This window comes from Caretta caretta, chromosome 2, assembly GCF_965140235.1.
Source record: "Caretta caretta isolate rCarCar2 chromosome 2, rCarCar1.hap1, whole genome shotgun sequence".
NCBI classification, from domain to species: Eukaryota; Metazoa; Chordata; order Testudines; family Cheloniidae; genus Caretta; species Caretta caretta.
In genome coordinates this window covers 83,143,803-83,155,879 of record NC_134207.1, presented here as the reverse complement: position 1 = coordinate 83,155,879, position 12,077 = coordinate 83,143,803, and the positions used below count along the sequence as shown (strand labels likewise).

The window sequence follows — 12,077 nt, the reverse complement described above, 5'->3', positions numbered from 1 at the left end:
TGGTGAACTCCGACCCTTCCTCCATGGAAACTGCTTGGGAGTCACCTCTTGGAATGGACATGAGCAAGCATTTGAAGATGAAAAAATGGTTACTATCTCATTACTGTTGTTCTTCGAGATGTGTTGCTCATATCCATTCCAAATCCCGCCCGCCTCTCCTGTGTCGGAGTATTCCGGCAAGAAGGAACTGAGCAGGTGGCGAGTCGGCAGGGGACCATATACACTGCCATGAAGGTGCCACTCCAGGGGGCTCCATAGCTGACCCGATGGGTACCGCGAGGGTAGAACCTTCCAACGACCGTGCACGTGGCGCACGCACACACACACCTATTGGAATTGACATGAGTGACACATGTCGAAGAACAAGAGTTACAAGATGGTAAGTAACCATTTTTTCCCCTGCGTGCAGGAGGTGCTGGGAGAGAAGGGGAGGAGTTGATCAGTGGGGCCCACGGACTTCCTGGAGTACTCTCACAGACCCCCAGCAATCTGTGGACCCCAGTTTGAGAAACGATGGTTTAGGGCCAAGAACCAATCCCTCCAGGACCCCACTAGAAACACACCCGGTCAATGATGATTCCCTGTTTACATGTACAATACATTTGAGACCTATCAGTTATCCAGTTTTTAATTCATTTAATGTGCGCCACTATAATTTTATATTATAATTTTTTTTCCAAAATGTCATGTAGTACCAAGTCAAATGACTTACAGAACTCTAAATATATTACATTAACACTATTACCTTTATCAACAAACCTGTGATCTCATAAAAAAAATCAAGTTAATTTGACAGGATATATTTTCCATAAACCCATGTTGATTGGCATTAATTGGATTACTCTCCTTTAATTCTTTATTAATCAAGTCCCATATGAGCCACTCTGTTATCTTGCCTGGGAATGATGTCAGTCTGACAGTTCTATAATTATCTGAGTCATCCCATTTACCCTCTTTACATATTGGCACAACATTAACTTTCTTCTAGTCTTCTGGAATTTCCCTGATGTTCCAAGACTCATTGAAAACCATTATTAGCAGTCCAGCAAGCTCCTCAGACAGATTTTGTAAAACTTTTGGATGCAAGTTATCTTGATCTCATGATTTAACAATGTTTAACTTTAGTAGATACTGTTTAGCATCTTCCTGAGATACTAGTGAAATGGGAAGAGTGTTGTTATATGATATGACTACATCATCTCTTTTATCCCAAAGACAGAATAGAAGTATTTATTGAACACTTCTGCCTTTTCTGAATTATTGATAATTTTACCATTCCCATCTAGTAGTAGACTCATACCATTGTTAAGATTCTTTATGTTCCTGATATACTTTAAACAATCTTATTGTCCATAATTCTGCTGGCCATAGATTTCTGCTTATGTCTGTTTGCTTCCCCTATCAATTTTCTACAATTCCTAGATTCTGGTTTATATTCATTACTATCAACTTTCCCTTTCTTTCATATATATATATTTATTTTTAACAGCGGCCTTCACTTCCCCCGTAAGCTAGGTCTGTTTTTTAAACAGTACAGCTGTTTCTCCTCAATTGTGGGATTGTGGCTTTTTGGGCTTCTAGTAACTTGTTCTTAAACAAGTGCCAATTATCATTTCACATTTTTCTGAATAAATTCTTTCTCTCAGCTGATTTGGCTCATAATTGTGTTCAGCTTTGTGAAACTGGCCCTTTCAAAGTACCAAGTATATATAGATCACTGGTCTGGACTTTATTCTGTTTGCACAATATAAATGTGATTAAGTCATGATCACTTGTACCTAAGCTGCCATTAATTTTTAGTTCTGTGATCAGATCCTCTTCATCTGTCAAGACAAGGCCTAATATAGAATTTCCTCGTGTTGGATGCAACACTTTTTGAGTTATGAGATTCTCATCCATAATGTTTAGAAAGTCCAGCATATAATACTCAAATTGAAGTTCCCATGATCACACAGTTTTTTTCCATACACATTATAGATAGGTGTGTAATGGAGCAGACATCCTGTTCCCTAGTGTGATTTGGTGGTTTGAGGCAACTAATGTCCCGTCTTATGCTTTGCCTGTTAGGATATTGATCCGTAAGCATTCAAGATCATGTTCTTCCGAGTTATCAGTGACTTGGAAACGGGTAATACCATTTTTGATAGTGCCACACTGTATTCCCATTTGCCCACTTGATACTCCCTAAATAGGTTAGCACCATTGATTTTAACATTCCAATCATAGGAATCATCCCACCAAGTTTAAATAATACCAACTAGATTGAATTTATGCTAATAAGTGAGCAATTCCAGCTCCTTTTGTTTATTACCCTGGCTCCTAGCATTGATGTAGAGCAGGGGTTCTCAAACTGGGGGTGGGGACCCCTCAGGGGGTCATGGGGGGTCGCAAGCTATCAGCCTCCACCCTAAACCCCACTTTGCCTCCAGCATCTATAATGGTGTTAAAATATTAAAAAGTGTTTTTAATTTATAGGTGGGGGGGTTGCACGCAGAGGCTTGCTATGTGAAAGGGGTCACCAGTACAAAAGTTTGAGAATCCCTGGTGTAGAGGCTATCGAAGTGTTTCTTCTCTTCGTGTCCTTTCGTTTCTTGATTGATTTTTGTTCTCAGTATCTGGATTTTGTGCTCACTGAGTGTTCATGTCATCCCTCTTCTCTCCCTCCCTCCCTCCCCCAGCTTTTGTTATTAGGTTAAGATAGTCATCCTTAATCTTTTTGTAATCTATCACATATAATAATGTAAGAATTTGTCTGTAGTGAAAGCCCTTATTCTTGGGTGCCTGTTTGCCATTTAGCTATCTATACAGACCCTGATATTCATCCATATACTTTTTAAGACATGCATCCCCCAAATCTTTACTACTTTTTGTCATGTGTTTCTGATTCACATTTGTTGCAACTTTGTTCTTGCTTAGCCAGTTTCTGATATTACACTGCTGCACTAGCCTGATTGCTCACTCCAACAAAGCACGGTGTAATTATCCTCCTCTTTAATGTACCCCTCTCTACACCACCTTTGCATTTTCCTTCTTAATAGGATATACTTCAAATGCCATGTCATTGGAACAAATGAAATGATATTACAATCACTGTATGATTATTACACAAGCACAGACCACAGAGGTTTAGATCAAGTCAACAAAGTAATGGAGAAGCATGGGGTTAAATTAGACTACAGTGGGCCCGTTCAGGAGGGTGAATCTATTTGCTAGTGTTCAGATGAGTCTGATGCAATAGTTTTTAATCTCACCTTAGCTGCAGGCATCACTTTTCTTCTGGAAATCATCCCATCAGAAGATTTAGTATCAGAAGATCATCCCACCTAGGATTGAATGCCAGTGCTAATCTATGCACCATTTTATTTGCATTGCAGATGAATCTTTTGAATTAAAATACAGAAAAATCCTATTACCGTATAAAGCTTTTTTAGTAAAGGGAAGGGATTAAAAGGAGAGAATGAGTAAGATTCACAGCAGAGATTTTCTGGCTAGGAACTTGAAAAGGTAACAAATGAGCTAAGGACTTTCTGTGACTGTAATTAGACTTCAGTCAGGAAGATTGCCTAATAGAACCCCCAAATGTGCAAACTGTATCCAAGATTGTGGATATTTTTGTTTTTTTAAACTCACATCAAATAACTCTGGCCTCTTGTAGTTATTTTATGTTCAACCTCCATATTAGGTCCCTCTGGGGTGTTTTCTTAAAACAAAACATTCTTTCTGTTTTGCTTTTTGGTTTCAGGTGGCGATCTGCTATGTCAGCTCCCGCCCACACTCCATCAATGTCAACTGTGAGGGGGTGTATTTCAGTGGACTCCTGTTGTATCTCTGTGACTCTTTCGTAGGTGCAGACCTTCTTAAGAAGTTCAAATTCCTGAAAGGTAATAATTTCTCCTGTTGCATTCAGTACAAAGTAATGGCTCACAAGCAAAATGAAATATAGAGGAAGAAATGAATCCCTACATTTCTCCATCTTCATAATCAGTGCTCGTGTTGCTCCAACAAGGAATGCGTTCTGTTTGCTCTTTCGATTTGTGTAGAGCTCCCACCATCTTAATAGCAAGGCTATAGTGAAGAAAAGCCTTGATAAATAGCATTAACAGTGGCATCAAATGGAAATAGGTATGGTATATGTGGAATTCAGTCAGTGCAGCATGCAGCACTAACATATGATTTGGAAATAGAGTTCAGAACATAGACATTGCCATAATGGATGGGACAAGCAGTTCATCCATTCCAAAACTGCCTTTGATGATAGTGAATATCCAGTGCTCTGAATAAGGTGCAAGAAATCCTGCAGTGAACAATAACAGAGTAACCTGCTCATTGAGGAAGTTTCTTCCTCCCTCTGTTAGCGGTTGTCTTATGCCCCAATACTGAGGGGTTTTATTACTAATTTTGTGTAAAAGAGGGGGGAAAAAAACCTTGTCTAATGCAATTGTGGATGATGATGATGTCCATAGAAAGTCTCACTTTTCTAACCTGTTGGCCTCAGTGATATCTTGCAGCAATGAGTTCTGAGGGCTAAATGTGCATTATGTAGAAAAGTATTTCCTTTCATCAGTTATTAATGTATTGCCTTTCAGTTTCATTGAATGTGCACTTGTTCTTGGGTTATGAGATAGAGTGACAAGGACGGTTTGACACCCCCCCCGCCCCCCCAATAAAATTCATTATTTTAAGTACCTCATTTTATTCATTTCTAAACAGTCCCACTCTTTTCAGTCTCTCCTCATTTGGATGTCTTTCCATGCCTTTAAACATTTTCATTGCCTACTCTCTGCATACCTTCTATTTCTGCTATATTCCTGTGAGACCAGAACTGAACCACAGGATTACAGGTGAGGTGTACCATCAATTCATATGGTATATTTTCAGTGGCTGGATTGTGCCCCCTAGATTTGAGCACAAAAAGGATACTTAGCATGCAGCTTTACCCCTCAAAGTATTATTTCCTGTCCCGTTCTTTTATATCCTGATCTCTTTTTTTTTTTTTTTTTTTTGTATTTTTAAGCAGTGATCTTTATTGACCTGTCCACAATGACATGCAGGTCTCTCTTCCTGAGTGATCACAGTTTAACTCAGAACCCAGTAATGTGTATAAGTAGGTTACATTTGCTTTTGTCAGCATTGAATTTCCTCTCTCATCATGCTGCCACTGCACCTAGCTTTGTTTAGTCTCCTCTGAAGTTCCTTACAGGTTTCTCTATTGTTGATTCACCTCAGTAATTTTGCATCGTCTGCACATTTTGTGACTTTTCTTTAAGAATGGCAGTCATGTGGTGTGTGTTTGTTTTTGCTAAGGCTGGATAGCATCTACCATGTCATGGGCATGACAAGAAACAATATCAAACAGCACCAATCTTGGGGCATCCCCTTGTTAGCCTCTTGCTATTTCAAAAATAAAACATTTGTTCCTAATCTATTGTCTTTCTCTTAGTCATTACTTAATCCGTGACAGTACTTTGCCTCTCAGCACATGACTATTTAGTTTCCTTAACAGCCTTTTGTGTGGGACTTTAGGAAAGGCTTTTTGAAAGTCCAGGTTAATCATCATAACCCATATTTACATCAGCAAATTGTCCACTATTCTAAAATCATTGCCAGGTTGTATACAGGCCCAGCCACTTAGAAAAGGGCATACTTTAATTTTTTGAGTGGGGTGAGGGAGGAAGCAAATCCCAGGAGTTCTGACTATGGAGTGGATGAATGGGTGACCCACACTTGCATGAGTGGAAACCTTTGCTGAGTCATGGACTCATGTTTGTAAGGGGCCTAGCACAGGGTATAGTTACATTGCAAAAGAAAAAAAAGTTCTTAACTTGAGTTAAAATAGCAGTGAAGACACCCCAACACAGCAACTCAAGTTCAACCCCAGGTTCCCTTGTAGGCTTTAACTGCTAACAGGTTAAATGCCAAATTGCCCTGTCTTCACTGCTATTTTAACCCAAGTTAGATAACCTAGTTACCATTTTCTGCAGTGTAGATATATGTACAGCGGGGCTCTGAGCCCTGTCTAGTGCCCTAGGAGCATCTGCAATATAAATAAATAAATAAATAATGCCCCCTTAGTCCTGCCATGAATCCTCATTCATTTGAAGTGGCTTTGTCAGACATCTTGTGCATGATTTCAGGTTTGGACTGTAGAGAGAGAGACTTCTTTCCCCCCTCCTCTCAAATCCCTATTTCACTTGAGACTGCTGAATGTCAAACACATTTTGCAATAGTTTCTTCCCACTGTTCACACACACCTGTATTCTTTTCAGTCATTTTTGTAGAGATGTTTGTCCACTCTCTCAGGGCTTACTTTCCATATCTGAGACTGATCATACTGGGTACTCTGTTCATGTCAGACACCTTAACGGACACTTGGGAGCTTATGACGGTTTTGTGTGGGGAAGGCCTCTAAGTAGTAGTTTTTATTGTTTCTGTCTTTTTGGAAATGAGGCAAAAAATTGAAGACTTACATGTTATCTAAAGCTGTATCTTGTTTTTAATTTAAGGTGCCACCTTGTGTGTCATCTGCCAAGACAGAAGCTCTTTACGTCAAACAATAGTCCGTTTAGAGCTGGAAGACGAGTGGCAGTTTCGTCTCCGAGATGAGTTTCAGACTGCCAACTGCATTGACGACAAACCACTCTATTTTCTCACTGGACGCCACATATAAACTTAATAGGAGATCAAATAACAAAGGAAAAGAAGAGAACTTGAGAGGTTTTTTTGTTTGGTTGGCTTTTGGGGGAAGGGTGGGGGGATGAAGAGAAGAAACAACCAAAGTACAATCACTGTGGAGCAAAGTGCAACCAATATTTATCTAGTCTACTCTAAAGGATTCCCCAAAATTCTGAAGTAGGCTTTGTTTTTAGGCATATGTTTATCACTTCAGTTATGATTACAGGAGCTTGGATTCAAGTGAATTCCACGTTAGTCACAGTAAATGAAACTAACACCACAGCCTACCAGCTGTCTCCTGTGATGTGGGAGGAGGACATATTTTGGTTGATGAAGAGTTCTCTTGGGTTTTTTTGTACTATGCTAAGCTAGGGGACGAAACTAACTTCAGCATCCACTAGCCTGAATGCATAACACCAGACTCGCACCATTGAAGATAATATGCTGAGGAAACTCCTCCGTTTCTCTTCAGATCTGTACTTTGGTACAGTAATACTCAGGGGTTTGAAATTACAAAGTAACTTAGATATTTGTATTAAAAGTAGTCTTGTTCTCTCTCTGTGCAGTGTTACTTTAAAACTTGTAATTGTATATGTATTGAAACTGTGTCTTTGGCAAAATTTCCACAGGAGTTAGAAGTTTACTACTTAAACCTGAACAAATCAGTAAATGCTTGGCAGGCATGGAGCACACACGCAGGTTCTCCTAGTAACATTCTTTCACTCTCTTTAACAAAAATTCTGCTCCGCAATTAAAGAGTAACTGGCTGGCCAGCATAAAGAAGAGAAAAAGATTTCTTATGCACACTGTCCCTTCAGTTAGAGCAGTTAACCACCAGCAAAATGACTTCAGATTGTTATAGCCGTCAAAGGTTTTAAAAATTGTGAAACATCACCTTTTAGCGGGTACAATTTACTTGTACATCAAAAACTTTAAGTGTAGGTTTGATTGAATGCAGTTTGCTCCAAGTATCCTTCCTCATTCACCTGCAATAGTGCGTAGAGTCCTGAGGTGAGATTTTTGTTGTTGCTGCTGCTTTTGAAAACTTAGGTACCCTGCCCAGAAGTGAATCATAAAGTAGAAAGACAACGTTCAAGAACGTGGCAGCTGCTATGAACTGAATTTGATATATCTAAAGTGAGCTAAAATGGGGTGAGGCACAATGGTTTGGGGCTTTTCCGTAGCCCACTGAAAATCACTTCACAAGTGAGCTTGAATCAATCCCAAGAGAATCTGCCCATAATCAAAAAGGTCTGTTTGAATACAGTACCTAGAACAGGTTGGTCCTTTCATTTTGAATATTAAACTTTTGTAAATACGGGCTGTAGTGATTATGCATTGTTCTGGTTTAAAACACATTACTGTGTTCTCTTAAAATAATTGCTGTTCTGTTATAGAATTAACCTGGTGCACAAGCACTTGGTTTCAGGGTTAGAGGTGTTCACCAGTCTTACTAGTGCAGTTAACATTTTTAGAAGTATTCACGGTTTTATATTGGTTACTCAATTGAGATTTCCATATTTTATAAAAGAGACCCTTCCCCCACACATTCTCCTCTCTCCACCTCCTTCGTTGAAAAAAAAAATGCAACCTCCTTTGCAAGCTGGTAAAAATCAATAATATTCCCTGCATTGTGTTTTTATGAAGTTCTTAACACATCCTTTATATGTGACCTGCAAGTCACCTGAGAAGGGCCTGCCAAAACTGCATTTTGAACAAAGTGTTAATCAAGCAGCTTTTTTACCTTGTGAAAAGACGAATGTTTACAGATAATGAAAAGCATAATATATTAGACTGAAGCTAAAAAGGAAAATAATGGTTTGCAGATCTGTTGATTTTAATGTAGCTTAACTGTGAGGATGTCAATGTAACATATTTCAAATGAACAACCCTTTTCTTTTTCTCTAGATTTAAATTGTTTAATTGTCCTTCATACAGCCTTATGTTTTAAAATATACCTTCATTTTAATTTAGCAGGTGTGGGGCTACGCAGGTATACTCTGAAGCTTTTCGTTACACCTGAATGCATTTCAATACTTCTGGTTTGCTAGATGGGCTCAAGGCTGCTGGAATAACTTTTGAATTTTAGTTTGGGGTCAAAATTTTAGAAACGTTACCAGTATTCTGTAAGTCAGAGGATTTAAAATGTTCACAAGTGGTTTCCTTTATGTTTGTGTACTTGATGTTTGCACTAAGTTCTTAAAATTCCAGGTGCTAAGACTATTTTGATGATTATTTAGCCCTGTGGTAAAGTGGTGCGAAATTGTCCTGATGGTTGAGAACTAAATCAGAAAGCTAGTGTATCTGCCTTCCATTATCGAACAAGCAATTGGTTTCTATAACACTTTATTCTCCAGTGGAGAGGGAAGGTTTTTGGCAACACTTTCTTTTGAAGACTCTATCACTATAAATCTTTTCAAGCAGACTGACCCTGGATTCTTTTAAGTAAACTATAGCTCATAGTCCTTGAAGAGATGAGAAGGAGACCATACTTTGACATCAAGAGTACAACTGTTCTGTTTTGGTTTTAAGCCTCATCATCAAGGCCATTCTTATGAATGTATTAAATAGGCCAGCATAATATTTTACCTGTTGAAATGTGAAATCTGGACATGATTGACAGTTCACAGGTTAATACTGAATGTAAACTAAGATTTGAATGAAAATCATATTCAGATGCATCTTGCTGTAATTTATGCAATTGCTTTTTGTGACTTTTGGAAGGGGGTTAAAATGTTGCTTTCTTAGTGTAAAATTTTCTTAACCAAAACATGGTGAATTTAGCTTCACTCGTCAGTCTACCTCACATTGTATTGTTTATTAACTGAACTTGTCTGCAGTTGTGGTTACAATATGTTTATGATGTGCTTTCATTAAATTTGATGAACATATTAAATTGCCATTCAAGAGACTGCATTTTCTTTAGATTTGTTGTGTAACAGGATGGGTATTTAAATTTTGACTACAAGATGTCCCTGTTAGACTACCTTTTTAATATAATCTTAAATTCGTGTCTATTGAGCCGTTGTGCCATCAATAACTTACAGTATCTGAGCAGAGCCCTCTCTTCCAAAAATGCCATAATCTTTCACGCTTGGTAGTGATTGTGTTGCATAGTGCTAAAACTGGTAGGATACGGTGACTTTGATTCAGTTAAGCCATTTGTTTTAGTTCCTGTCCTCTAAAATTACCTTCTTTGAAAATCTAAACAGCGTTAACCAGCACCTTCAGCATGGAGGAGTAAAAGTTTGCTGTGTGCCGGGACAGGACCTGTTTCAGAAGACTCTGACTATTCCTTCTGACTGGGGTAGTGTAGCTTACTGCCAGACAGGAATTCTTTGCTTGGACTTTCAAGTAGTTACAGTTCCATTAATTTTTACAATTGAAAGCAGTGGGTCACTATATTTTTAATTTATTCAGGGGGAGTCTCAAGTTAGTCCTCAGGAGGACAGTGTTCTACATAAAATCACACCAGAAAAGTTTTGTGGTCATTACTACCACATAGAGTTGCAAGGTGAATTTTCTGAATGGGGTGGGACAAGTTGCCCAATTTATACTTGCTAGTAGCTAGTTTTACACACTCAGATATTCCTTTGGAAAGCAAGCACCATTAGAACAGCTTAAAACTAAGAATATATCACTCTGTAAAACAGTTACAGTTTAACCTCCCCCCAAACATTAGAAACTCTTTAAATTTAAAGTACCAACTGTCACTATCCCCATTTGGGCATAGGGCTTTTTTTTACCTAGCTCACCCTAGCTACATTTCCAGTGCAGGAAAACACTGCTATCGTCACCTACAGTGAACTGCCACCTCCCAAGAATTTACAATCTCAAACATGCTCATAAGGGGAAGTAAAGAAAGGGTTGGTTTTTTAAACTAATCCTTATGCTCTCAGCGTTTGTACCTTATATTACCACCTCTCCCACATTGTCTTGTGTTGTTCCCATATGAATTACACATTAACCTTTATCCCAGCTCTTCCCTTTTGCTCACCCACCATACCATCACAGTCCATGTATTATGTAGCTAAAAATGTCAGTGATTGTTTCTGCTGAGGTCAGTTACCAGGAGTTCAGTGAATAATTTATCCTCATAACCAGGTCACTAATCTGGGCATGAGAAGACATCTTACATGTCCTAGTTCCTTACTGGGGACTCTGAGAACCACACAGACCCGGTTTCTGGTGAAGCAGAGCTTTTTCTGAAGCCCAGTGTCACCCACAATCGTGTTCACGCAGTTCCAGAGGTGGATCAAAGCTGACACACGGCTCACGCTGGCAAGGCCCCTTTTCTCCAGCTTACCTCTGGGTCGCCAGCTTCTGTGACAGTAGTCAGTTGTGGTTCTCTTTTCTCACGCCCTTTCCTTTGCCTTTGTTTTGCTCATGGGGGGATAGTAGCAAGCAGCTTCCCTTCTTTTCTTCTCTGGGACGGAGTATTCAGCACTACAGAGGCTGATGCCACAGCTTCCCCACTCCACTTCCTCCCCACTGAGCTCTTCGGTCTCCTTTCAGGATGGCAGAGCAGCCACACGAGCACAGGGCTAAGCCCAAACAGTGCACCGGCTGCAAGGCAACTTTAAACAGGCTCCACAGAGGGGAAATTATGCTCTGCCTGTTCTCAGCCAGCCTGACCCTAGCACTGCTTAGGGCACAGAGCACTGAAACAGACAGGCATGCTGGGTCTCATATGCCCCCCCCCACCCCCCGTCAAGAAGCTGTGACTCTACCACCAAAAAGCTTAACAAGGAGACAGAACAGAACCGGGAGCGGCTCTAAGCGTGAGGACGACTTCATTCAGTTGACCCCAGAGGTAATTCCTCAGGCCACTCACGGGCTGAGGGAAGGATCATTCCTAGGGACTTCATTTGAGGACTTAGGGTCTCTGGGGAAAGCAGCAGGGCTCACAATGAACCCCCCTTTCTCCAAGCTTGAGTCATGCAACTCTGGCAGTGAGTTCCCATACCCTGACCTGGGGAGTGGGAGTCTATAAGGGATGACCTTGAGGAAAATTTACCTAGGGCTCAAAGCCCTGCACAAAGCAAACTGCAAAAGACACCACCCAGAGCATAGCTAGGTAGCCACACCTGCAAAGTGTCTCGTCTCCCCCCCCCCCAAAAAAGGGTCCAAAAGGGTTCATCCTTTGATCAGACCCCTCCCCCTCCAGGAGTGTTATTAGACTCTGATTCTGAGCAGGACACAGACAAAATGCCCCCTGAGATGTTTGAAACCACTTGAAAAAAGACTATCCCCTATACAGCTCCAACCTGAGCAGGCCCTTGAGGACAACCCTCAAAGCAAATACCTTTGAGGCAGCAATTCCCCTTCACCTATCCTCTGAGATAATCGGGAGAAGAGGGAACCTCCTGAAAAAGGCAAATACAGTAACAAGCACGCTCAAATTC

General features: G+C 40.2%; 1 protein-coding gene across 9 annotated transcripts in view; it reads left to right on the top strand.

Annotated features, from left to right (window-relative positions):
• GREB1L (GREB1 like retinoic acid receptor coactivator) overlaps positions 1–9,583 on the top strand; it is a 227,626-nt gene extending 218,043 nt beyond the window's left edge. For all 9 annotated transcript variants that reach the window (XM_075125292.1, XM_048840428.2, XM_048840432.2 and 6 more), the window contains 2 exons: positions 3,743–3,881; positions 6,504–9,583. In XM_075125292.1, the coding sequence (XP_074981393.1) occupies positions 3,743–3,881; positions 6,504–6,667 (303 nt within the window). In that variant the 3' untranslated portion in view covers positions 6,668–9,583. The remainder of the gene's footprint in view (positions 1–3,742; positions 3,882–6,503) is intronic.
• The last annotated feature ends 2,494 nt before the right edge of the window (positions 9,584–12,077 follow it).